This window comes from Ictidomys tridecemlineatus, chromosome 8 (assembly GCF_052094955.1).
Source record: "Ictidomys tridecemlineatus isolate mIctTri1 chromosome 8, mIctTri1.hap1, whole genome shotgun sequence".
In the NCBI taxonomy this organism is placed as follows: domain Eukaryota; kingdom Metazoa; phylum Chordata; class Mammalia; order Rodentia; family Sciuridae; genus Ictidomys; species Ictidomys tridecemlineatus.
Window position 1 is genome coordinate 135,147,670 of NC_135484.1, and position 27,434 is coordinate 135,175,103.

The following is a 27,434-nucleotide window of genomic DNA, read 5'->3' on the forward strand; positions in this document are numbered from 1 at the left end:
AATTCTCCACTGTTACAAAATCATATTAACATTAAGAGCTTGCCATTCAAAGTTAGGTCTGTGGACCAGCAGGATGCTAGTCAGAGATGAACTTGTTAGAAATGCCCAATCTTAGGATCTACTTATTGGCATCTGCATTTTGACAACATTTCAGATGATCTGCATGTGCCCTAAAGTCTGAGGAGAGTTTCACTGGGTTACTTATGGTGGCATTATTTTAAACAGACAAAAGGTTGGAAACACTCCAAAAGGCAGAGGAATACTATGCCCTCAGGAAACAGAAGAGGAAAGATCTTTTACCAGATTAGAAGGATTTTCATAGCATATGGAATGGAAAAAACAAGATAAACAGTTATTAGCTCCATTTGCATACAATGAATCAAATGCATTCCGCTGCCATGTCTAACTAATTAGAACAAATGCAAAAGACAAAAGCGCAGTGGCTACCTGTGCACACTTTGGACCTCTCCCTTCTTTCCCTCTCCAGGCCTCCCTCTGTGGAGGCAGCTGCTGGCCCAGTGGCGCGCAGGCTCTTTCCAGTGCCCCACCCTCATACACATCCTGCCAGTATTTGAAGCCAGGAAGTCCCTGGGTCTTCCTCCTTTGGTTCTGCTCCCTGTGGGTCGCTGCGCAGAGAATCTGGGGTACATGTTTGACGGGAATCCCTGTGGCACTTGGGGGTGGCCTATCCGCTCCAACTCGGGAGACGCTGCGTCGGGAGTTGCAGCTGGGAAAGCGCGGGGCTGGGACACAGAGACCCGGAGCCTGGAAAAGAGGGGCAGGGCTGGGCACCAGGCCCCAGCTCAGGTTACCTTCTGGATCACTGTGGCAGCCTCCGACCTTGTGGCCACCGCGGCCAGTTCTTGACCACCGGGATCGGGTCGTGCAGGCTCAGCGACACAGGGTGAGGCTATTGCAGCAGGGTGGGTGGGCGGGAAGCCCCAGCAGCAGCTCCCAGAACCGAATTGTAGGTGCCCCCGCCTGTCCTGCCGCCAGGGGAGATCGCTACCTCCTGGAGACCTGGAGGCCTCTGGGTCCTGAAGCAGGGAGCTGGGCATTGGGAACCCAGAGGGCTGGAGGCTAGAGAGGTGGGTGCCTAGAGGCCAAGGGGTCGGTGCCAAGGGTGGCTGCACCGGGCTCCCTCTGTGCCGCCTTTTCTGTGCAGGAGCCATGGTGTCCCCTCTCATGCTAGCCTGGTCCGCACACCTAGACATTTGTTCTAACACACACAGGGCGTGTGGTTTTGAGGTTTTCAAGCTTGCAAAGATAATCTTGAGGATCCTTTCACAACTTGAAAAGGCTGTTTTTTTTTTTTCTTAATTAAATTTACTCTAGGCAAAATGTTATAAGATTTGGCATATTGAAGGATAAGATGATATGGGGAAAGTATTGGCATCAGATCAACTTTGGCATCAGATTCACCATTTTAGGTCAGGACACATTTTATCTAGAGGCTCCAAAGATTCCATTCTGAGGCATGCTGCTGAACTTCCTTAAGGACATGTGCCTGCTAAGATCAACCCCACCCCAGTTTATGACACAACTCCTAAGCATCTTATGAAAAATCTCTTGAGAGTTATAAAGCTGCTGTGTGAGTGCCTGCATGGTAGGGTTCACTGCCTCAGAGGGACAGCCTTGTTGGTTTCTTTGTGCTACTGACAACAAATCTCTTGCATGAGGTTTGGGTGTGTGGCCTGGTCTTTGGATTTTGCATGGACTCTGCAAGCGTCCTTTTAGAAAGTTTTACTTCTGTTTGGGGTTTGTGTGTTGGATGAAATTGGCACTTAGTTTCTACTCACCTTTAAGCTCAATTTTGACAGAGTTTATGGAAGACTGACATTTACATGGAGTCAGGAATACTCAGATGCCAGAGGGAAGCTGGGTCTGCTTGGCACCTTGTTGCTTGGGTGGGGTGCCATTGCACTGTTGTAAAGAAAATGATCCTGGTTGTCTGCTTCCTTCCTGCTGTGGGTTAGGATTGCTGGGAAAAATTCAGATGAATTAAATAACTTTGAATTCAGGGTCAGGGTGGGGGGGTTGTATTTCAGTGCTGAGGCTCAGTGACATACACTGGGATTACCCTAAATGACTGCAGTTTTCAGTAGATACTGGGGGTCTACCAGTGGTTCATAACTACTCTTTAGTAATTGCATCTGTTATGATTTGGTGCCTTGACAGAGAAAGGGAGTACTTGGTTCCATAAACAAAATATAGTTGATGCTGCATATCCGCAGGTTACCTATCCACAGACTTAACCAACAGTGGATGGAAAATATTCAGGGGCGGGGACTGATACTCTACTGAATATATGCAGCCTTGTTTTCTTGTTATTCCTTAAACATTATGGTTTATCAACTCTTTATAGAGCATCTATGTTGTATTAGCTGTCATAAGTAATCTAGTGGTGATCTGAAGACTACAGAAGGATGTTCACAGGTTACATTAAATATTATGTTATTTTATAATAAGTAAATGAGCATCTGAGGACTTTAGTTTGCATGGAGGTCTTGGAACAAATGCCCCTCAGATACGTAGTAATTACTGTATTTAAGACTCCAGTCCAAGGCAATTTTTTACAGGTCAGCAAATTACATTTATCTCAGACCAGTAACAGCAGAATGAAATTAGAACAAACAGCATCAATGTTATCCTCCTTATATCTGATCATAAGGTTAGCCACATGGATGTTGTAGGATCACATGGAAGAACACACACCTTACAGTTCCAGGCTTGCTATACCATAGATTGGGCCAAGAAAACACCAGAAGAAAATTATGTATACTTATTACCTATTAGGTATCAGCTTCTCAGAGAAGTTACACTCAGCCACACATACCCAGACACACCTATAACTGCTCAAGAAGCAAAGCAGAGACAAAGGAGGAACCCAAGTTTCCATTTAAAATTTCCAATTTTCCATTCTGAGGCATGCTGCTGATCTTCCTTAAGAACCTGTGCCTGCTAAGATCAACCTCACCCCAGTTTATGACACATAGTGTTTATATAGTATATAAATACTGTGTTATAAAATAACATTTAAACCAACCCTTTTCGTGGTTACACTTTATAGGAAATGAATGCATCCTTAGTTAAAGAAGTAAAGAAAAAATTAAAAAGTGACACCCTAAAAATTTTTAGACTTGATCAGATGAATAAATTCAGTTGTGAACATGAACTGCTCAAAGTTACTGGTTATGATTCAAGGAATAAAATGACCCTAGGATAGATTTATTAGATTTTTAAAATATGTATAGAATTATACATATTTTTCATTAAGAAAAACTTATCTCTTTTTGTCAATGATTACATTTTTATTTGTAAAAGAAATACTATTTTCAAAGCAATAATTTTGAACTGCATAATAAATTTTGTGTGTGTGTGTGTATGTGTGTGTGTGAAGTGTCCACATCTTATTTTCTATAGCTGTAGAAGTAGGCACTTGGAAGGCCATTGTTAGGCACTGGGTTTGCAATGCGATCTGTGAAATATGTATCCTTGTTACTGGCATATCAATAGGTAAGAGAAAGACCTTAATTAAAAAATCTTACTAGGTTAATGACTTCCTTTGTTATTTGGAATATTTTAGTTATTAGTAAATTTTTAATTTGGATTCTTTTTTCAGGATTCGAACTCTCCAATCCTTTTTTAACTGACTGTTATGGATTTATATGTTATTGCAAGGTGAAAATGAAAATTGTTTTATGATTACATAGTAGTGCAAGGTTATTTTCAAATTCACGCTTCAGGACAAATAAAGATTTTAACACATGGAATTTAATGCTTAGACATGTTTCACAGTTAAAAGAGAGACTAAGTAATACCAGAAGGAATATGGTTTTAAACATTCACATATATTCTACTCTGCTCACAAAAATAGTTTGTATATTTGTGGCTATATGTAGTCATCTTCTTGCACATAAAGCCCTGCTAACCCAACAGACAAAGAGCCTTTTTAATCTTAATCCCAAGGACAAGACAAGGAGAGAGGAGTTGAGCAGAGGACAAGAAATGCCAGCAGATTTTTGAGCAGGAAAGTGGCTAGAGGAAGGAGCTCAGTGTCTCTGGAGGCAGGAGGTAGGAGCATCCCAGAGGAGCTGACAGTCTCAAACTTGGAGTCCCTGGAGAGGGGGAGTGAAATGCAGGTGGCAGCAGGGCCCTTGGTAGAAAGTCTTTTTATGGAGTGGCTTGAACCTCAGATGCCATCCCCTCTGCTTTGGAAACCAGGCAGCCCCCTTCTTTTCTAGAAGCGCCTGATAGGAGGTCAGGTCTCAGCCCTGCAAGAACTGATGAGAAAAGCACTGGGCTGAAATGAGGGGAGAGGAATCCAGCAGAAGCACCCCAGGCCCCACTCCAGCTACTTACACATCAGAGCCAGCAGCCAGACCAGGTTTTTTTTTTTTTTCTATTTGCCATTCTTCAGCAGAAAAAGCTATTGTGACTCCTTGATCACATCAGCAGAAAGCCCACAGCACACGCGTCCCACTTGTGTAAACAGAATTTCCAGGCTTTGGTGGGCACTTTTGGGAATACTAAGCATGAAAGAGAAACCTACATAGAATAAAACAATCACCAACCCCCACCACAACAACAATAGCAAAACACAAGGGAAAGACAAGGCAGGGTGCAAAAGAAGCTCAAGAGAACTGTAGTGGATGTTCTTTGATAATTGGAATCAGGGAGGCCTTGGAAATTAAAAAGTGTAACAACTGATATTAACAAAAAAAATCAATAGAAAGATTGGAGGACAATGGCCTTTCTCCAGAAAATGGAACAAAATGTAATTGTGATGAAAAAGGCAAGCAAAGTAAAAGGTGTGAGTAGAACTTTTCACTGTGTTTTGGGGCATTGTCAAAGTGTTGACCTCTCCAACTCAGGGCAGCTGGAGGGGGAAGCCTGGTGGCTGGAGATTTGAGCTGGACACCTCTACAGCAAGTAACCTTGTCCCAAATTGTAGTACTAGTATCATTCTTTGTGTGTGCTATGACATTCAGAAGGTTGGAAAGTCCCAGATGAGTTCATTCCAAGAGTTTTAGTGCCTGACAAACAGGAAGTAAAAATCAGAGAACAGAGATTCTGCAGGAAATGAGAAATCACTTTAATTTGTTTTCCCTGAGTAGAAAGGAGAAATGTTTAAATTGCTACATTGAAAGGGCCCTCCAAATCTCCACCAAAAAGAGTGAACTGGGTCCAGAAAAGGACACATCACTGGGACATTTCTGGATATCAGGGATGTGGATAAGATTTCCTAAGCTTCAAAGAGTCGGGGTGTTGTGAGATAGATGAAGCTGGGGTCAGAATGTTAGGAAAGTTCTTAACAACAGAGCTGGAGGTAGGGAAGCTATGAACTGGTACTTCAAATCTTTGGATGTAAAATCCTTCCAGCTCATTATAGACCTACCTAACTCTCATTGGCATGGAGTAGTAGAGTAAAGACATTTTTAGACATGCAATAAATCAAAACACCTGTCTTTTTTCTTAGAAAGCCATTGGGCCCTTTTTTTCCATCAAAATAAGAGAGGCAGCCATGAAGCAGGAAGACATTGGGTACAAAATGAAGGATGTTATTGCCTAAGGGATAAGTCTGCCCAGGGGCCTGGGCAGTACACAGAAAGATGGATCCATAAAGAAGTCCTGTCAGAAATGTGTTGCTAAACACTGGTTGGTGCAACACATAGGTGTAATGAAAGAAGAGTAGAGTTGAGTCCTGATGAAAGCTGCTAAGGGCATTCATGTTTTAGTAGAGTCAGGTTCATCTTTCAGTGGTGATCTAATTTATAGCATGATACATCAGGGACTAAAAGGGAAATATCTGTCCCAGCTTGCCACTGATGTGCCCAACAGCATCAACTCTATTTTCTATCAGCACCAGTACTCATCTGCTTCTCGAGTATTCAGATTTTGTACTTCACAATCCTTGATTGAGAGAAACCAGGAGATAGGTTATAGTGTCACTGGAAGAAGTCTGAGGAGTTTCTGGAGAGGTGGTCCTGAACTTAGTGTGAATTGGGTTCTTGATAAATGTGCAGAAATGAATTGAACAACATGTCTAAGGCAGAGATTGATTAAGAATGTGACTCATCTTGACAGAGATGTTTTTGGGAGTTCTCAGTCTCTTTTTAAGGAATTTGGTGAGGGGTGAACATCGGAAAGTATTTGAGGATGACATCAGTTTGGTGATCACAAGATGATTTAGGATGGATTCTTAGACTGATGTGGTCTATGTTAAGTGACCAATAAATCACACTGGAAAGTACTCTAGGTTATAAGTTTCTTAAAATGTTGTCTCTCTCTCTTTGCTTAATCTGTTTCTTACATAAGACACTCTACAGTGCACAAAATAATTTTCATAACTGAATGAATTTCCAATAACTGTAAGATTGCCCAGAAATTTGGGAGTGGAATTAGCCCAGTTGGCTTGGGGAGTGACAGACCTGGGAAGAAACATATGCAAAACTTTAGCATCAGGCATGAGACTTTCAGATTAAAATCTCTTTTTAATCTCTCTTTGTCCTTCCTTTTGTCCAGTTTTTACCTATCTTTTAGTTTTTCTATCCAATCTCAATACCACATTGTTGGACTAGAACAATTCAACATGTGCCCATCAGGCCCTGTTGTTGCCATAAAGCAAGGATATTTGAGACCAACAGCTGGGGATGAAATAACCAATTTTAAAAGCTCCCCACTAGCCAAGTTAGGACAATTTGAGCACCAAGAAAAAATGTCAGTTAATTGAAATATATTGTTTATAAAAAGCCCTAAGTCCATTAATCAGTTCAGATGAGGCAAACAAGGCTTAAAAAGTAACAGAATTCACCCAAATCTCCATCATGTTGGATTAAGCTCCAACTTTCTTAATAAGACTCCTTTGGTGATAGAATTAAAAATCAAGAATCAATAAATGGGGAATTCAAACTAAAAAGCTTCTTCTCTACAAAAGAAAAAATCATTGAGGTGAATAGAAAGCTTACATCTTGGGAGCAAATTTTTACCACTCGCACATCATATAGAGCAATTATCTCTAGGGTATATAAAGAACTAAAAAGCTAAACACCAGAAAAACAAATAACCCAATGAACAAATGGGCCAGTGAACTGAACAGACACCTCTCAGAAGAAGATATACAATCAACAAACAAATATATGAAAAAATATTCAACATCTCTAGGATTAGAAAAGTGGAAATCAAAACTACTCTAAGATTTCATCTCACTCCAGTTGGAATAGAAGATATTAAGAATACAAAAAACAAAATGTGCTGGCAACGATGTGGGGTAAAAAGCATACTCCATTTCAGCCTGTACAGGGCCCAGGCTCACCCCTCCACTGGTGGGGCAGACACTTGCTAGACTAGCCTCTGGAACAGGGCCGCCCCTTTCAACCAGGAAACTACCACTTGAGGTCAAGCTCAGGGGCCCAGATCTACCCATACCTGCCTGGGAAAGACCCAGGCTCATGGTAGGCCTGGGTCCACCCCTCCACCAGCAGGGACTACCGCAGCCCAGTTTCTAGCACAGGACTGCCTCTTCAGACCAGCAGAGTATCAGGTCTGGCCTAGATCTGTCCATATTGATTTGTGCAGGACCCAGGTCCAGGGTAGGTCTAAGTTCGCACTCCCTAAACCCACCTGGGAGACTAAGCCTAACCCACTTCCATCTTGGGACACTAGAGTCATCACCATAGCCTTCCTCATATAGTAGCCCCTAACTTTTTTGACAATAGACAGGGCCTACAAGCAGCTGCATCTCAGAGAAGGCATCCCAAAGGGAGTGTGAGGTCCACTGTTGCAGCCCCATCTCTGTAAGATATTGCTTCCATCTTGGAACACCTTAAATATTATTTCAAGTTACCTGGGCTATTGCCGCCACCAACCTTAGATACAGTAGCACACACTGAGGGACACCTGCAGGGTTTGGAAGCTATTAAGAATACAAAAAACAAAATGTGCAGGCAACGATGTGGGGTTAAAAGGTATACTCCATACCAGCCTGTACAGGGCCCAGGCTCACCCTTCCACTGGTGGGGCAGACACCTGCTAGACTAGCCTCTGGAATAGGACTGCCCCTTTCAACCAGAAAACTACCACTTGAGGTCAAGCCCAGGGGCCCAGATCTACCCATACCTGCCTGGGAAAGACCTAGGCTCATGGTAGGCCTGGGTTCACCCCTCCACCAGCAGGTACTACTGCAGCCCAGTTTCCAGCACAGGACTGCCTCTTCCGATCAGTAGTCACTGCAGATATCGGGTCTGGCCCAGATCTGTCCACATTGATTTGTGCAGGACCCAGGTCCAGTGTAGATCTGAGTTCACACCCCCTAAACCCACCTGGGAGACTAAGTCTAACCCACTTCCATCTTGGGACACTAGAGTCATCACCATAGCCTTCCTCATACAGTAGCCCCTAACTTTTTTGACAATAGACAGGGCCTACAAGCAGCTGCATCTCAGAGAAGGCATCCCAAAGGGAGTGTGAGGTCCACTGTTGCAGCTTCATCTGTGTAAGATATTGCTTCCATCTTGGAACACCTTAAATATTATTTCGAGTTACCTGGGTCATTGCCGCCACCAACCTTAGATACAGTAGCACACACTGAGGGACACCTGCAGGGTTTGCAAGCACAACATCAAGGTGAGGTTCAGACAATCTGCATGCGTACTACAAGAATATAAGAAAAAAATGTAATATCTCAGATCCACACTGCAAGAAAGGAAGACACACAGACAACATGAAAAAACAAGGGAAGAAAGTTCCCCAAACGAACCAGGACACTATAATAACAGAACCCATGGAAAGTGAAGTTGATGAAGTGTCAGAGAAGGAGTTCAGAAGGTTCATAATTAAAATGATTTTTGAATTAAGGTATGACCTAAATGAGCAAATACAGGCAAAAATTGATAACTCCAAGAAAGATATAAGCCAGCAAATAGAGGTAGCAAAAGATTACTTCAAGAGAGAGAGATATAGACTCTGAAAAAAAGGTCAGAAATCCTTGAAATAAAGGATACATAAATAAAATAAAAAACTCAATAGAAAGCATAAAAAAACAGAAGAGATACCTTTGAAAAAGAAGTCAGATAATGAAGACAAAGTATACAATCTAGAACATAAAGTACATCACACAGTAAAGATAGTAAGAAACCATGAACAGAACATCCAAGAATTTTATGGGACAGCATCAAAAGAGAAAATCTAAGAGTTGTTGGGATAGAGGAAGGCACAGAGTTTCAAACCAAAGGAATGCACAATCTCTTCAATGATATTAGAAAATTTCCCAAGCATAAAGAACAAATTGGAAAACCAAACACAAGAGGCTTATAGGACACCAAATGTACAAAATTACAACAGATCTACACCAAGGCACTTTATAATGAAAATGCCTATCATAAAGAATAAGGATAGAATCATAAAAACTATAAGAGAGAGGAATCAGATCACATGTAGAGGGAGACCAAAGCATACACAGCAGATTTTTCAACCCACAAGACCCACAAAGCTAGAAGATCATGGAAAAACATATACCAATATCTTAAAGGAAATGGATGGCAACTAAGAATCTTATACCCAGAAAACTAAGCTTCAGATTTGACAATGAAATAAAAACATTCCATGACAAACAAAAATTAAAAGAATTTACAAATAGAAAGCCTACACTAGAGAACATCCTCAGCAAAATATTCCATGAATAGGAAATGAAAAACAATGATGAAAATCAGCAGAGGGAGGGATTACACTAAAGGAACATCTGATCAGAGGAGAAACCAAGTCACGTTAAATACCAAAAATAAACAAAAATGGCTGGGAACACAAATCAGTTCTCCACAACAACCCTGAATGTTAATGACCTAAACTTAGGAATCAAGAGACATAGACTAGCAGATTGGATGAAATAAAAAAGACCCAACAATCTGCTGCCTCAAAGAAACTCATAGGAAAAGACAGCCACAGACTAAAGGTGAAGGGTTGAGGCAAATCCTAGCACTCAAATGGACTTTGGAAGCAAGCAGGGGTTTCCATTCTCATATCAAATAAAGTAGACTTCAAACTATAGTCACTACAAAAGGATAAAGAAGGATGCTGCATACTGTTCAATACACCAACAAGTCTTAACAATTATAAATACATAGGCCCCAAACAATGGAGCATCTACGTTTATCAAACACCCTTTCTCAAGTTCAAGAGTCAAAGAGACCACAACACAATAATTTTGGGTAACTTTAACACACCTTGTTCATCACTACATAGATCTTCCAAACAAAAGCTGAAAAAAGAAACTATAGAACTCCATAATACAATCAATAACTTAGACTTAACTGACATATCTAGAATATTTCATCCTTCAACAAGAAAATATACTTTCTTCTCAGAAGCACATGGATCCTTCTCTAAAATAGACCATATACTATGCCACAAAGCAACTTTTAGCAAATATAAAAAAGTAGAGATACTACCCTGCATTCTATCAGATCATAATGGAATGACATTAGAAATCAATGATAAAATAAGAAATAAAAGTCACTCCAACACCTGGAGACTAAATAATATGTTACTGAATGTACAAAAATGTGCTGCAAAGACATCAAGGAGGAGATTAAAAAAATTTTAGAGGTGAATGAGAAAACAGATACAACATATCAAAATCTCTGGGACACTCTGAAAGCAGTACTAAGAGGAAAGTTCATTGCATGAAGTTCATTCTTTCTAAGAAGAAAAAGTCAACAAATAAATGACTTAACATTACATTTCAAACACCTAGAAAAAGAAGAACAAATTAACATCAAAAGGAGAAGACAGTAGATAATTAAAATCAGAGCTGAAATCAATGAAATTGAAGCAAAAAAAAATCAATTGAAGAAATTGGATCTTTGAAAAAATAAATAAAATTGACAGACCCTTAGCACTGCTAACAAACAGAAGGAGAGAGAAAACTCAAATTACTAACATACGTGATGAAAAAGGAAATATCACAACAGACACTACAGAAATACAGAAGATTATTAGAAATTATTTTGAAAACTTGCACTCCAATAAAACAGAAAATATCAAAGGCATCAACAAATTTCTAGAGTCATATAATTTGTTCACATTGAATCAGGATGGTATACACAATTTAAAAAGATCAATTTAAAGTGACTAAAGAGAAGACACAATCAAAAGTCTACCAACCAACAAAAGCCTAGGACTGCACAGATACACAAGTAAGTTCTAAAGATCTTTAAAGGAGAACTAATACCAATACTCTCCAATTTATTTCAGGAAATAGAAAAAGAGGAACCACTTCCAAACTCACTTTGTGAGGACAATATGACCCTGATTCCAAAACTAGGCAAAGACACATCAAAAAAGAAAACTTCACACCAATATTTCTAATGAATATAGGTGCAAAAAATTCTCAATAAAACTCTGGCAAATTGGATACAAAAACACATCAAAAATATTGTGCACCATGATCAAGTGGGATTCATCCCAGGGATGCAAGGTTGATTCAACATTCAGAAATCAATAAATGTAATTCATAATGTCAATAGACTTGAAGATAAAAATCACATGATCATCTCAATAGATGCAGAAAAAGCAAATGACAAAATGCAGCACCCCTTTTTATGTTCAAAACACTAGAACACAACTAGGGATAACAGGAACATATCTCAACATCATAAAGGCTATCTATGCTAAGCCCCAGGCCAACATCATTCTAAATGGAGAAAAATTGAAGACATACCCTCTAAAAACTGGAAGAAGACAGGGGCCCTCTTCACCACTTGTATTTAACAAAATTCTTGAAACAGTGGATGGAGCAATTACATAGATAAAAGAAATTAAATGGATTCACATAGGAGAAGAACTCAAACTGGCACTATTTGTTAATGATATGATTCTATACCAAGAAGACACTAAAAATTCCACCACAAAACTTCTAGGACTAGTAAATGAATTCAGCAAAGTAGCAGGATATAAAATCAACACCCATAAATCAAATGCATTTCTGTATATCAGTGATAAATCCTCAGAAATGGAAATGAGGAGGACTACCCCATTTACAATAGGCTCAAAAAATATTTGGGATTCAATTAATTAAAGAGGTGAAAGATCTATATAATGAAAATTATAGAACCCTAAATAAAGAAAGTTAAAGAAGACTTTTGAAGATGGAAAGATCTACTGTGTTCTTGGGTTAGCAGAATTAATATTATCAAAGTGACCATACTTCCAAAAGCACTATACAGATTTAATGCAATTCCAATAAAAATCCCAATGACATTTCTCTTATAAATAGAAAAATTATGTAATTCATCTGGAAAAACAAGAGACCCAGATTCGATAAAGCAATCCTTAGCAGGAAGAGTGAAGCAGGTGGCATCACTATACCAGAACTCAAACTATATAATACAGAGCAATAGAAACAAAACCAGCATGGGATTGGCACCAAAACAGACTGGTAGTCCAATGGTACAGAATAGTGGACACAAAGAATAACTCACAAAACTACAGTTATCTTATAGTAGACAAAGGCACCAATAACATGCATTGGAGAAAAGATAGCCTCTTCAACAAATGGTGCTGGGGAAACTGGAAATCAATATGCAAGAAAATGAAATTAAACCCCTATCTCTCACCATGTACAAAACTCAACTCAAAATGGATCAAGGACTTAGGAATAAAAGCAGAGACCCTGTGTCTAATAGAAGAAAAAGTAGGCCCTAATCTCCATCATGTGGGATTAGGCCCCAACTTCCTTAATAAGACTCCTTTGGTGCAAGAATTAAAATAAGAATCAATAAATGGGATGGACTCCAACTTTCTCAGCAAAAGAAACAATCTGTGAGGTGAATAGAGAGCCTGCATCTTGAGAGCAAATTTTTACCACTCACACATCAGATAGAGCACTTATCTCTAGGTTATATAAAGAACTCAAAAAGTTAAACACACACACACAAAAATAACCCAATCCATAAATGGGCCCAGTACCTGAACAGACACTTCCGAAAAGATGATATAGAATCAATCAACATATATAGGTAAAAGTGTTCATCAATGCTAGAAATTAGATAAATGCAAATCAAAACTACTCAGATTCCATCTCACTCCTGTCAGAATGGCCTGTATTATGAAGACAAACAACAATAAGTGTTGGCAAGGATGTGGGGAAAAAGGTACACTCATACACTGCTGATGAGACTGCAAAGTGGTGCAGCCAATATTGAAAACAGTATGACATTTCTTGGAAAACTAGGAATGGAACCACCACTTGACCCAGCTGTTCCTCTCCTCAGTCTACACCCAAAGGACTTAAAATAGCATACTACAGGGACATAGCCACATCAATGTTTATACAGGCACAATTCACAATAGATAAACTGTGGAACCAACCTAGATGCCCTTCAATAGATGAAAGCATAAAGAAACTGTGGTATATATACAAAATGGAATATTACTTAGCAATAAAAGAGAATAAAATCATGGCATTTGCAGGTAAATGGCTGGAGTTAGAGAAGATAATGTTAAGTGAAGTTAACCAATCCCAAAAAACAAATGTGGAATGGTTTGTCTGATATAATGAGGCTGATACATAATGGGGTTTGGAAGGGGACCATGGGAGGGTTAGACAAATTCTAGATAGGGCAATGGGGTGTGAGGAAAATGGAGAGGGAAAGGGGGTAAAAGATGGTGGAATGAGATGGATATCATTACCCTAAGTACATGTATGAAGATACAAATTTTGTGAATATACTTTGTATAAAACAAGAGATGTGAAAAATTATTCTCTATATGTATAATATAAATTTCAATGCCCTCTTCTGTCATATATAACAAATTAGAATTAAAAATAAATAAAAAGTAACAGAATTCAGTGATGTTTGCATTCCATCTAGGATTTCTGTATAAACAGTTTAATTTTTACCGGTTCCCAGTGAATGAAAAGTCCATAAACCAACCTAAAGGTATAAACAGTTAAACCAAAAGACTCAGAGCCAAGGTATGTGCTAGAACTGCAAGCTTTGCAACTCAGATGCAGACAAACCCAAACATTACTTTCCTTTAAGGCAACACACAAATTACAAGAAATTGCAATTTGGTGTTTGGCCAAGGCCTTGTCGATACCATTGAAAGTGAGACTGAAGCCCAGAGATCAACTAACTAGACAAATGTGCTTGATTATAAAAAGTGTGAGCACCCATTGTCAAGCAAAGCTGGGAGGAGGGACACAATGACCATGAACCAGTAAGACCTGCTCCTTTGTTTTTGTAGACAGGAAATGGTCCCCTGAAGTTAATTCAATCCCAGGAAACCATCACATTAAAGCATGGGTATAAAATAATATTTGCTCAGGAGCTTAGTTTTTTTTTTTTTTTTTTTGGTACCAGGGATTGAGTTTGGGGGCAATTTACCCCTGCACCACATCCTCATCCTGTTTTATGTTTTATTTTGAGACAAGAGCTTGTTAAGTGACTGAGGCTGGCTTTGAACTTGTGATCTTCTTGCCTCAGCCCCCTAAGCCACTGAGATTACAGGCATGTGCCACTGCACCTGGCTGCTTAGCTCTGACAAGTTCCCTCTTGGTCTCATCCTCTCCAGTCCCATGAGTTTTTGATTTTCATAGTCTGTCCACCATGGTTTGCAACCCTTTGCTAATCTCAATGTAAATCTTTGTCCTAGAGAGCCTCTCTCTGAATTTCTTTCCTTTTTTATTCATGTTGACACCCCTCTTTTATAAACTACGTGTGACTACATGATTACATTTGGGAGCCACCTGAATGGTCCATGATATTCTCTCCATCAGAAGATTCTTAATCACAGCTGCAAAGTCTCTTTTTGTCATATGAGGGAATTTTCACAGGTTCCAGGGATTAGGACCTAGATGTGTTTGGGGACCTTGTTCTATGGACCACAGCTATATGAATGGGATACTATACAAAGGGATGCTTCATGTCCTTGTCACAGTCCCTTATTTAGGTACACCTTCCCACTCCTGTGTACTCTGAAACACTCATTTCCTCTTGTTCTGAGGGTTTCCACCCACTGCTCAGGGAAGTCATGGGGACTGTCTTAGAACGTTGGCATTCTGCTGCTGGGGAAATGAGTTTGGTAAACATCTGTGAACCATGTTGGAACAGACAGGTCCTGTGCCCACAGTGCACCTGGCCTTTTCCACTGCATGTGTAGACTTCCTGGCTGATTGAGCCCTTTCCTTCCTCTTGTCCTCTCACCTGATTCCTTCCAGGCTCTTTCTGAAATTCATGACTTCTCAAAGTGTATTAAAAAGACTCAGTCCGACTGCTCCTCAGCTGCAATCAATTCACCCTGGTGAACTTCATGATCCCTGTTGAAAATGGAAAACTGTGAATAGGGATCACTGAAGTCCTGCTGTGCTACATAACATTTTGTGATGCTGTGATTCCAACTGGCCTGAAGACACCTCTACCCCACTCACTTCTGACTGGTTAACTGTGTTCCTGCCCTTGACCTTGCCAGGGCAGCCAGGGTATTGCCAAATGTGCTTCTGGAAAAGCTCTAGACACCCCTGAGCTCTGAATGTGTGGAGGTGGACATGGGTAGGCACCACAGACCAGAGATGAGGAAGAGTTGTGAGCACATGGGCCAAGGGCTCTTGCCTGTGACAGCATAGGCCCTTAATATGGCCTTAGATTTTGGCTTTATCACATGCATAGGTTCCCTAGAAGAATTGAGGATTAAATGTTGTGCTGCTGAGCACACCTGAGTGAGCACCCTCATTTGTTGGGGGAGATGGGTGGGTATTTAATTCAGAGGAGAGAAAGGTCTCATGTGGCTTTACCTCCCAAATTTATTTTAAGGCTTCAGGTTACCCTAAAATGGGGAACTCTCCCATATTATAAAAACACTTGTGTATCTTGTCTTTGTAACTTTGCAAATAAATTTGTAATTTTAAATGATTTTCAAATTAAATGGTGATACAATAAGTTCTTACAACACACCAAAGAATACAGACATGGAAGCCAAAGTCAATCACCCTTTCTCTTACCCACTCCAGAAAGTGACTGCAGCAATGTGGTGCCTGTGTCCTCCCCCCACACCGGACTTTGCCCATGCACACAAAAAGAAGTGTGCTTATACAGGTCTTCACACAACAGGATCATAGAATTAAATTTTACTCTTCTTTTTCATTTAATATTAGGACATAAAATAATCTTGAGACCCCAAAAAGACCCTCAGAGTTCTGTGTGCTTCTGTTTGCTTATTGCACCACAGCAGCAGTGGTGTTAACGGGAGGGAAAGTGCAGTTGGCCTGTGAGCCTGTGTTCATGTGATACTGATCTGAAGTCCATTGTTCCAGGCTCGCCATCATGGATCCTCTGTTGGAAGCCACCAGCACCTTTGCCTTAAACCTTCTGAAAAGGCTGGGGGAAGACAGTTCAAAAAATGTGTTTTATTCACCCATCAGCATCTCCTCGGCCCTGGCCATGGTCCTCTTGGGGGCAAAGGGAACCACCGCAGTCCAGATGGCTCAGGTACCTGGTGTCCTTTGGGAGTAATAGTAAATGCTGACAGTTATCAATTGAGCTGATTCTCCACACTTCAAATCCCAAAGGGATTGCTGTGGATGGACATCAGAGGGTATCAGAGGGGTGTGGATGGAGACTTGACAAGAAGCACATGCTACCCCTGCTGAGCACCCCTGCTGAGCACCCCTGTGAGCACATTGAAGTCCTTGAACTGTAGCAATTTCCAAATCCAGCCAGGTGCATGTGCCAGGTTCCTCTGCCCTCAGGGTGGGAATATTTCTTGATTGGCTCCACCTGGGTTTCCTGGGACTCATTCCTGGTCCCTCACATGTCAGGCCATGGCACCCCCCTGTGCATTCTGGGCTTAGTGCTTGACAACTCCCGACTTTTTCCAGAAGAAATGGGTCATATTTGAAGTGTGTTGCTCTCTTAGCCTTCCTCCTACCAAAAGAGAGTTGGGTTTCAAGGGCCTCTCTTCACTTTGAATTGTCTCACCTTTTAGTTACAAGGTTTTATAACTCCTTAAACCATTGTAGGATTTCTGTGTCTCAAGTTTCAGCCTTCTGAACTGGACCAAGCCACATGCACAAGCCTGTTTGAGACAAGACTGTGTCAGGTTGGAAGTAAGGGTGCTGTGGGGCAATGTCTGTGAGTTAAGAAGCCCCTTTGTCTACAGGTCTATGAGATGCTGCCTTTGTTGTCCCAAGGTTTTTACAAAGTAGATCTTCATCTTGGTCCTGAGGCCATGGATCTGAGCTCTACCTGGAGGCCATTTCTTAGGTTGAGAATTATGTTTTCAACTGGAGAGGGAGCTCCGAGATAAGAAACACCTTTATGTTCTACCCATCAAGACCTGGGTTAGAAATAGTTCCTTGAAATTCTGCTTGCAAATGCAATAATTCTTTCTTTAGCTCATCTCTCTCTTCCCACACTCTAAGTTAGGCAGCTACAAGGAAGATATGCACTTCTTAGACAGCTGTGGGTATTCAGGGGGAACATGTCCTATCTTACCTCTTGCTACAGTGCAGACTGCGATAGTAATGTCACCCCTGTCCCTCCAGCCTCTGTCAACCGCGCATGTTCAAAGCCAGCATCAAGTTGTTTATTTTTGTTATGACAGAACCCTTCTGCATTGCTGAACATGTTATCTGTTGCTGCAAAACAAACCATCCCCAAACTTAGTGGCTTGAAATAATAATGGTGGATTATTTCTCAGATCCAGTGGCCTCAGAGGCAGTTGGTATGCTCCCTGTGATGACAGCTGGGGTCACTCAGGCTACTGTTGCAATAGACAGCTGGATTGTAAGGTCCGAGGAGGCTTTCTCTCACATGTGGGGTCTTGGTGATGGGTATTGGCTGGGGCTTTGGTTCTCTTCCCAGCAACGCAGCCTGTGTGGTAGCACATCCTCCAAGGGGACACCTTGGACTTCCTTCCATCATGGCAGCAGGGTTTCAAGATACTTTTTGTCTCTAGTTGGATGGTGGTTAGAATCTGCACAGTTCTTAGGCCAAGTGTACCATAGTTTGCTTGTTCCCTGTAGTCAGTGCCTACTGCAATGGTGTGTTTTTGTTGTGTTTCTGATTTCAGGCACTTTCTTTAAATAAAAGCAGCAGCAGTGGAGGTGGAGATGTCCACCAGGGTTTCCAGTCCCTTCTCACCGAATTGAACAAGAGGGACACACAGTACTTGCTTAGAACAGCCAACAGGCTCTTTGGAGAAAAGACTTATGATTTTCTCTCAGTAAGTCATACTCACTTCTTTTGATGAAGCAAGGTGGTGGGGAGGAGGGGGACTCATGGTGCAGCTGAAAGAGCCTGGGCTGTGAATTCACTCAGGTTTCTGGTTACTCATGTATTTGTTCACACCTTTTCATTTAAAAAATCAAGAAACTACTCAAGTCACAGGTGAGTACATTTTTGTGCAGAATGCAATAAAGCCAGCAAAGCAAGAGCCACATTAACCTCTTTCCCACAATCCATCATCCCGCCCAAAATAAGAGCTTTCATAGATTTGATATGTATCCTCCTGCACATGTAGTGATCTTGTTTTGTAGTAATTTTCTCTGCATTATGCCTTTATCCAAAACACGTTGTTTTGAAATACATGTCTCTTGTTCTTCCCATCTCAGTGTATGTGGATCTACTTCAGTGTTGTTATCATGATCATCATCATCACCATTATGTGGCACTGGGGATTGACCCAGGACCTCAAATATAAATAAGCATGAGCTCTACCACTGAGTGCATCCCCAGCCCTACATCACTATTATGAAACATCATCTGATAATTCTAAGTTGGACACATTGTAACATAGAAAGCTATTTGCTCATGGATGGGCTTTAGGTCATACCCAGTATGGGCTGTTACAGACAGTGTTATTGACTGTGACTTTTGTGCATGTATGTGTGTGTGTGTGCTGCTCCCAGGTGGATTTGTGGAGGGAGGAAGGATATAGAGCATTGAGATTTTAATATATATTACTCAATGTCTCTCCAAAGTGATGTATCTGTTTCTTTCAGGGATATAAGCAGAATGTTGGTTTCCATCTACCATGATCAACACTGCATGTTTGTAGCTTTTGAGTCTTGATTACTTATGAGATTGAACTTAAGCCCTTTGAGCATGGACAAACTGAGTATCCATAATTCCAAAATCCAAATTTGGAAAGTGCCAAAATGTAAAACACTTCAGCGCATGTACATTTTGGGATATTCAACCTGTATATGTTTTCTGCACATTGTTTATTTGCATATTCTGTGCACCTTTTTCTATTGATCTGTATTCCCTTTTCTTATTGATTTATAAGAGTTTTTGTATGTATAGGATTTCAATGTTTTCTATGTTTTTTCCCTCATTTTTCAAACCTATTTTAAATTACATTAATTGTTTTAAAGGAAGTGTTATAAAATGAACATAAACACGCATGGGTTCAAATATTGGTACCAACTATTCTCACAGTATGATTTTTTATAATCTGTTTAATCTGTCTTTTATATGTTCAGAAATTCCAACACACTCACATGATTGGCTGATTTTATTTTCTTTCATGTTATTTTTCTGGATATTTTAAGAAAACTAATGATATTTAAAAATTTATATCAGTATATAAAATAAGGAAATTAGAAATATTTTCCATTCATGAATTTAAACTTCCAAAAATTGAATACCAACCATGATGTATAGTTACATATTTCTTGAGTTTGATTTTTCATTGTTTGTATAAGAGTTTCTTGAATAGCAGGTAGTTATTTCCTAGGATGTTTAAAAGTTGTAAAAATCACTCACAAGTGTGTGGTAAGTTATCAATATTTGAGTAGCTGGTTTGCTTTCAGACTATTTTTTTAGATTGAAAGATTTAAAATTTTTCAGAAACAGAACAATGAATTTGGTAAAGTAATAACTCTGTGAGAATGAAATGGAATGATACAGGAAGTTCTCCTTTTAAGTGCCCACAATATGTTGAGAATTCAGTAACATTACATAAACATATATACTGAAAGTAACTCAGCTGGGCCTCAAAGTAACTCTGGGAGCTTCATACAGCCAGTGCTGCCTCATTTACAGGCAAAGGATTAGGCAGAGACACTAATTAACCTTTTTAAGGCCACTCAGCTAATAAATCAAAGAACTTGTGTTCCTAACACCTGTGTCTGTGCAATACTGAAGGAGAAATGTGAAATCTTGCCTTATAACGAGAAATTAAATATGGAGCCATAAGTTGTTCAAAAGGAAGATTAGGAAATAATTTCATAGTGCATTGCCAATATAATGAGTTTTAAGTACACTTATATTCCACAAATTTTCTATTTTAACATGGTAGAATGTATGTGTTTATCAATGTCATTATCATTTCATAGGATATATTAGTAAAACACTTTGAACTTTTTTTTCCTTTCTTTTTTTTTTTTTGTGATTCTGAGGATCGGACAAAGGGATTTTCCCATGCTGGACAAATGCTTTACTACTGAGCCAAATGATACCCCTGGTCGTTTTTGTTTTGTTTTGTTTTGTTTTGTTTTTTGAGAATTGCTTACTACCCCAAAGTGAGATGTTCAGCAGCACTGGCAATCTCTAGACATATGTAATTAATCAAAATAAAATAAAAGACAATATTCAGTTCTGCAGCTGCACTGACCTGATCTCAGGTGCTCTGTAGTCACCTGTGATACCATTTTTGATGGTGCTCATTTTTCTGTTATCTCAGGAAGTTGTGGTGGCAGGGTGGTGCAGAATGGCTCATTTTCCAATGGTCTACTTTCTGTGTTCAGTATCCCTTATTCCAGAGTGCAGAGGAGTGGTAGCTCTTGCTGGGTTAACTTTCTCTCCATAGTTATTGCAGTTCAGCTTCTTCCCAGTTACCTCTTGAGGCTCAGCAACTCCCATAAAGTTCCAGCCATTCATGAAATTTATTTGATATTAGGGACATTAAAGATGGCCCAAACTGAGTAGGTTGATTTTATGTTTATTCTACATATTTATTTGTAAATAACATCTTTAAATCAGCACATTTTTTTTATTTTCTTCTTTGGTACATGAAAGAAGTACACTTGTTAATTATTTTGGAACCATGCAATTATGTTGCTCTGCCTTAGTCTTTTAAAGATTCCTGCGAGAATTTCTACCAAACAGAGATGGAAGAGCTTGATTTTCTGAATGCTACAGAGCAGTCCAGAAAACATATAAACACCTGGGTAGCTAAAGAGACAGAAGGTAAAAGCATAGTTTTTGTTTGTTGTTTCTGTTGATGGTGGGATTATTGTTGCTTTGTTTGCAGTGCTGGGGATCCAACCCAGGGCCTTGGGCATGCTGAGCAGATGCTCTACCACTGAGCTACAGTCCCAGCCTGTTGTTCTGTTTTTAATAGTATTTGCATCAGTCTTATTGTCAGTTCCTTCACAAGATTGTCGAATATGAACAGGAATGATGTTTTTGTTCTCAAAATAATTTCAGACTTTAAAAGTTTGCTTCTGAAATACTGTCAGTGGATGACATTTTCTCTAGCTCTTCCCTGCTCTTCTTAGTGTATCAGTGATGTTTCCCCATAGTCAGCACCCCTCTTCTAGAACAATCCACACTGTAATGTCTTTGCTGTTGTTTGTTTCTTCTTTACACCAATAGCATAAAGAAAAATTAACCTGACAGGTCTCAGCTGCGTCCTCTCTAGTGTGAGCTCATGCACCCCAGTTTTCATGCATTGCTGCAAGTTGCTTGGTGGTATCATCATGTACCTGTGGTTTTCAATGTAAACTGTGTGTTTTGTTTTTTCTTTTCAATTTTGGTACCAGGGATTCAAACCAGAGGGACTTAAATACCAAGCCACATTGTCAAATAATGTAATGGGATATTTGTCCTAAATAAATATTTTATTTAGAGACAGGGTCTTGTGAAGATGCTTAGGGCCTCAGTTGCTAAGGCTGGCTTAGAATTTACAATCCTTCTGCCTCAGCCTCCCAAGCCTCTTTGATTACAGGCATGTACCACCATGTATGGCTAAACCTTGCTTTACATTTGTAAAGAGCATCTTGTAACAGATCATCTTTTTAAAATCTGAAATATTTTTAGTTGATAATAACAAAATCATATATATTGTACAAAAATAATATTGTTCAATATGCTGGACTAGAAATAATAACAAAAATATACATGATGCTTCAATTCATATATGTGTAAGTGTAATGTTTAAATCAGAGTGAACATATCTAGCATCTCAAACATTTAAGTTTAAATTTATAATCACTTCTTGTAACAATATTTTTAGTTCTTTAATTTGTAGGCACCAATTATTTCTTTCTATCTCATGTGGTATGAATTCGCTTACTAAGATCTACTTTTTCCTTTTACATTTTATTCAAATGATGGTATGTTTCTTCCTAGAACATGTATTTCAATATCAGGGATATTGCTTTGTTTTGATGACAAGTATCTATTTATATTACTTGGAGAATATGTGATCCTTTATCTCTGTGCTTGACCATTGAGGAGGTGGGTCCCTCTCTGTATCGTCACTGAAACACCCATCAGAAAACTCTCAGCTAACTGGTTCTTTAATCTTCCTTTTAGATAAAATTACAGAGTTGCTGTCTCCAGGTTCATTGGATGAAATCACCAAACTGGTTCTCGTGAATGCCATCTACTTCAAAGGAAACTGGGATAAACAGTTTGACAAACAGCTCACCCGGGAGAGACCATTTAAAGTCAGCAAGGTGAATGTTGCATAGTAACAACGGAGATTCCCAGACATAGGGCCTGTGTTTGTTGGTTTCTAGATCATGAAGGCCACCACATGGACCTGTGCCTTGCATGGTGTAGGGTAGCCCTGAAGCAAGGAATCCCCATGCCTTGGTGCCTTTCTCTCAAGAGTTCCCTCCTTTTGTAAGTCACCAAGGGTTCCCTTCTGTTTAGCCCCACCCCTACCCCCCCCCCCGCCCCGCCCGGCACCACTGTCACCTGTCCTACTTTCTCTGGTGTGTTAATCTACAAGGCAAATCTGATGGTGTAGCTCTCAGGCTAAGTTTAGGTTTTTCTTGGCTTCAAATAACTTTTGAGATAAAGTTCAAACTCCAAATTTCATGTATGAGGGTCCTCGTAGACCTGGATCCTCCCCATTCGCTTCAGTACCTTCACACTCCTTAACTGCTGTGTCCCCACTGGAAGCCCCACCAGGCATCTGCCCCTTTATCTAAGCTGTTACTATGCCCCCTGCTGGTCTCTAGTAGACATAGCAGTGGTTGAAGGACTTTTTACTTTTGTTGAAAAACCATCTCAAGGCAGATGGCTGTCATATAAGTGCTTGACCTGTAGGCAGTTGGAAGTTATCGAGGAGTTATAATAGCTGGTGCTCAGGAAATACTGAATCAATCATGATCTTCAGTCTTCCTTTGTTTGTAAGGGTAACACCAGTACATATTTTTGTTTAAAAACAAGCAAAGGGAAACATACACAGAATTAGACTCTTCAGTTTAACCACCTTCAGCTTGGAACATGTGTGCAGATAGCCTGGTGTCTTTCTCTCACAGAATCCATTTTTTAAAAAGTCTTTTTAATTACCGAGGGTTTTTTTTGTTGATATGCTGCAGAGCAGACAGGGTGGACTAATGTTTTCTTGATCACTGACCATAAGTTAGATCTTCCTTGTCCACTTGGATCTGAACCTTCAGTTTTTCAAGACATACATTTTGTGCTGAGATGTATTCTGAAACGAACTGTCTTGTTTTCCCCTAAAATATGATTTTTTTCTCCTTGAAATTCATCTTTAACAAGATGTATGTTAGGGCTTCATTCAACTGTAAGCAACGGAAACCCCAGATCTCTGCAGTTTAGCTCACAGCTCATCTCACCACCCAGGAGGCCCAGAGGAGAGGAGAACCCAGGGCTGATGTGGCACTGGGATGAGGCTCTTGGGAATCAGCTCTCCCTGCTCTGCCCCCTCAGCCTGTGGCCTCTTCCTTGTGCTCACAGGAGGGCTCAGATACAGCCTCCACTGTCCAGGCAGGATGGAGCAGGAAGGACAGATGATGGCGAGCAAAAGGCCTTCTTTAAAAGTTCTGCCATTGTATTCAGAGGGAAACCAGAACTGCTCTCATGTGGCTTCTGCTGGATACAGAGCAGTGAAGCAGTTTACCTTGCTTTCTGCAGTAGAGAGAGAGAGGGTGGAGCTGCAGCAGGGGTTGACTGTACCAGCCCACAGAGTGTGTGGCAGGAGTGTCTCCAGGGGCATGTATTTTGAGTTGATAAGGATTTTCATTTGGATTCCTCATTTCTAAAGGTGATTAAGCTTACTAACATAATTATGTATTTAGTGAGTCATTAAATTACCAAGATTGGATTCTTTTCTATTATAAGATTGGAGAGACCATGGGTCCTGGAGGGGAATGCAGAGAAATTAAATAAGGTGGGGTCAGCACCCTGAGGCCTGTGGGCCAAAGCTGGCCCATATCAAGTTTATCAGATAAAGTTTTGTTGGTGCACACACATACTTACTTGTTTATACGTATCACAACAGTAGAATCCAGTAGTTATGATAGAAACTCTCTGTAGCACAAATGCCAAAATATTTACTGTCCTCCCATTTATGGAAAAAGTGTGCCAAGTTCTGGCCAAGGACATGGCTGAGGAGCCAAGGGCAGGAGACTGTTGGGGCTGAGGTCTAGTTCAGGAAAGATCGACAAGGTGGACACAGAAAGTGACAGCAGATATGTCTTTGGTTTACTGCATTTGATCTGGAATGGTGTGCTGTGCCAGAGATCTAGGGAGCTCCCTCAGCTGTTCCTGTTGCATGGAATTAGAAACAACTTCATAGAAGCTGCTGGTATCAAACTGAGGAGTACTCATGACTTAAGCAGTATTGTAGGGTAGGATGTGGTCACTGTCCTCTATCTTTTTCTCAGGGTCTGAGGATGGCCCTTGGCTACTTCTGCTCATCAGTTTATTTATTCATTTATTCAGCTGATGTTAATTGAGTGCCTACTATGTGCCAGGAATTGACTAGCTGAACATGTCTGCCCCATGAAAATTACATTTTCTTTTGGGAGAGACCAGAAGCTTAAATAAGACATTAGTAGTTGTTAGGCAGTGGTACGTGCTGCAGAGACACAAAGGAAGCAGACAGGAAGCTGTGGCTGCAGGTACAGTTGCAGGTCAGGTCTAACAAGGAAGCATTCACTGAGAGGGTGATACTTGAGTAAAGACCAGGAAGAGGAAAGGCTGTACCCTCTAGGTTTTAGGGATGAGTGGACAGAGGAGAGATAGAATGACCCTGATTTTCCATAGAGACCCCTGTGAGTGTAGGAACCAGCAGAGGGAGAGTAGTAGGAGGTGAGGAGAGACAAGGAATGGGAGATGAGCTGTTGTGATTATAGGATGTACTGAGCACTTCAGATCTTGCTCCTAAGAGAGGGGTGTCATGGCAGGGTGTCCAGTCAGAGGGGTGTGATCTGACTTATGTTTCACTGGGATCCCTCTGAGGGATGGAGCATCTCTGTATTCCAGGGATAGGGTGATGGCAGTGGAAGAAAGAACAATAGATGAGGTTTTGGTTCTACCTCAAAGGTAGAGCCACCATAATTTGCTAGGGAGTGAGATGCAGAGTGTAAGAGAAAGACATGAGCAAGGACACACCGTGGCTTTTGACAACTGGATGCATGGTGTCACTGCCAACTGTGATGGGCAGAGGTGTAGGTCGAGCAGGAAGGGGACATAAAAAGCCCACAGTCATGTGTGACACTAGGACTTTCTGTTGGTCTAAGTGTGGGTGTCAAGCAGCCAGTATTATACATGAGCCTGGAGTCCAGGGGAGAGGACCAGGCTAGAACTGTAAATTCGTAGATTAAATTCAAAGTAATAAGAAGAGGTGAAGTCACCAAGAAACATGTTGGATATGAGTCTGGGCACGTTGGTGTTGGGAGGTTTGTTAGTCAGCATTCTCTCAGTGGGCCAAATAATGAGATAATTTACTTATAAAGGGACAGATTCATCTGAGCTCAAAATTTAAGTTTCCCATCCATGATGAGGCAGACCCTTTGCTCTTAGGCATGGGGGTGGTGGATGGCAACGTTGGGAGCAGTTGATCAAGCAAAACTGGTCACCTGAGTGAGGAAATGAAGGAGAGAGGAAGGGCTTGGGTCTCAGAGTCCCCTCCAAGGACTTGCCCCAAGGACCTAACTTCTACTAGGCCCTGCCTTTCAAAGGTTCCACCGCCTCCCAATAGCTCCACACTGTAGATAAAACCTTTAACACGCTGGCCTCTGGGGACACTTGGTGTCTAACCATAACAGGGTTCAGGAGGAACCTCATGACCTGTCCTAGAAGCTGGGTCAAGAGTGTTCCTGGGGCCCACAGGGGCTGCCTCTGTGGAGTTAGTCCACTGTGCCAGCTGGGTCATGTTTCTACTTAACAGTTGTCCATTTCCTTCCAGAATGAGGAGAAGCCTGTGCAAATGATGTTTAAGAGGTCTACTTTTAAAATGACCTATATAGGGGAAATATGCACCAAGATTCTGGTCCTTCCCTACGTCAGCGAGGAGTTGAGTATGATCATCATGCTGCCCGATGAACACATTGACTTGAAAACGGTAAGGAGCACTAAGCCATAAGGAGGCCGTGATGGCAGGGGAAGGGCATTGGGTTAATGGTGTAGCTGCTTTCCCCAGTTCCCCGTTAGCCTTTTATTTTTTTTAATTTAATTTAATTATATTGTTTGTGTCTATGTTGGGGGTAGAACAAGGATCTTGCAGATGTTAGGCAAGCTCTCCTGCTGAGCTGTCCCTTGGTTACCTTGGTTACCAATAGCACCACCTCTGGCCAAGGCGAGGCTCCCACTCACAATGTGGAACATCTGTATAACCACATGTGGCCCTGTGTGACAGCATGTGCTAGGCCTTGACCCGTTCAACTCCCTTCTAGGTGGAGAAGGAACTTACCTATGAGAAATACATAGAGTGGACCAGCCCAGACAAGATGTACAAAAAGGAAGTGGAGGTTTTCCTCCCTCGGTTTAAGCTACAGGAAAATTATGATTTGGAGGAAGTCCTTCGCAGCCTGGGCATGACTGATGCCTTTGATGAGGCCAGGGCAGACTTTTCTGGAATGTCATCCACAAGAGACCTGCATCTGTCCAAGGTCGTGCACAAGTCCTTTGTGGAGGTCAATGAGGAGGGTACTGAAGCTGTAGCCGCCACTGGCACTATCATGAGGATGAGGTGCGTGGGGTTCACTGTGCGCTTCTGCGCAGACCACCCCTTCCTCTTCTTCATCCAGCACAGCAGGACCAGAGGGATTCTGTTCTGCGGCCGAGTTTCTTCTCCGTGAGGAAACAGTCATCCCTGGGTGCAGTCCTCTGCTTTCACCCTCTGACCCACTTTTCTTCCGACACTTCACCATGTGCCTGTGACCCAAGTGACCTTATCAGTGCAGTGTAACAATTCAGAAATAAAAGGCCCATTTTGGTGTCCCATGTTCA

General features: G+C 41.0%; 1 protein-coding gene across 2 annotated transcripts; it reads left to right on the top strand.

Moving 5' to 3' along the window:
* Positions 1 to 554: 554 nt before the first annotated feature.
* LOC101957938 (serpin B6) lies at positions 555 to 27,434 on the top strand. 2 transcript variants are annotated; one of them, XM_005335172.5, is made up of 7 exons: positions 555 to 644; positions 16,310 to 16,484; positions 18,067 to 18,219; positions 21,071 to 21,188; positions 22,539 to 22,681; positions 26,392 to 26,547; positions 26,879 to 27,434. In XM_005335172.5, the coding sequence occupies exons 2-7, from the start codon at positions 16,320 to 16,322 to the stop codon at positions 27,281 to 27,283; spliced, it is 1,140 nt and encodes a 379-aa protein (XP_005335229.2). In that variant the 5' UTR covers positions 555 to 644; positions 16,310 to 16,319; the 3' UTR covers positions 27,284 to 27,434. The 2 variants fall into 2 exon arrangements, with proteins under 2 accessions (XP_005335229.2, XP_077876569.1); XM_078020443.1 differs by having other exon boundaries at positions 569 to 644; positions 16,310 to 16,488; positions 18,071 to 18,219.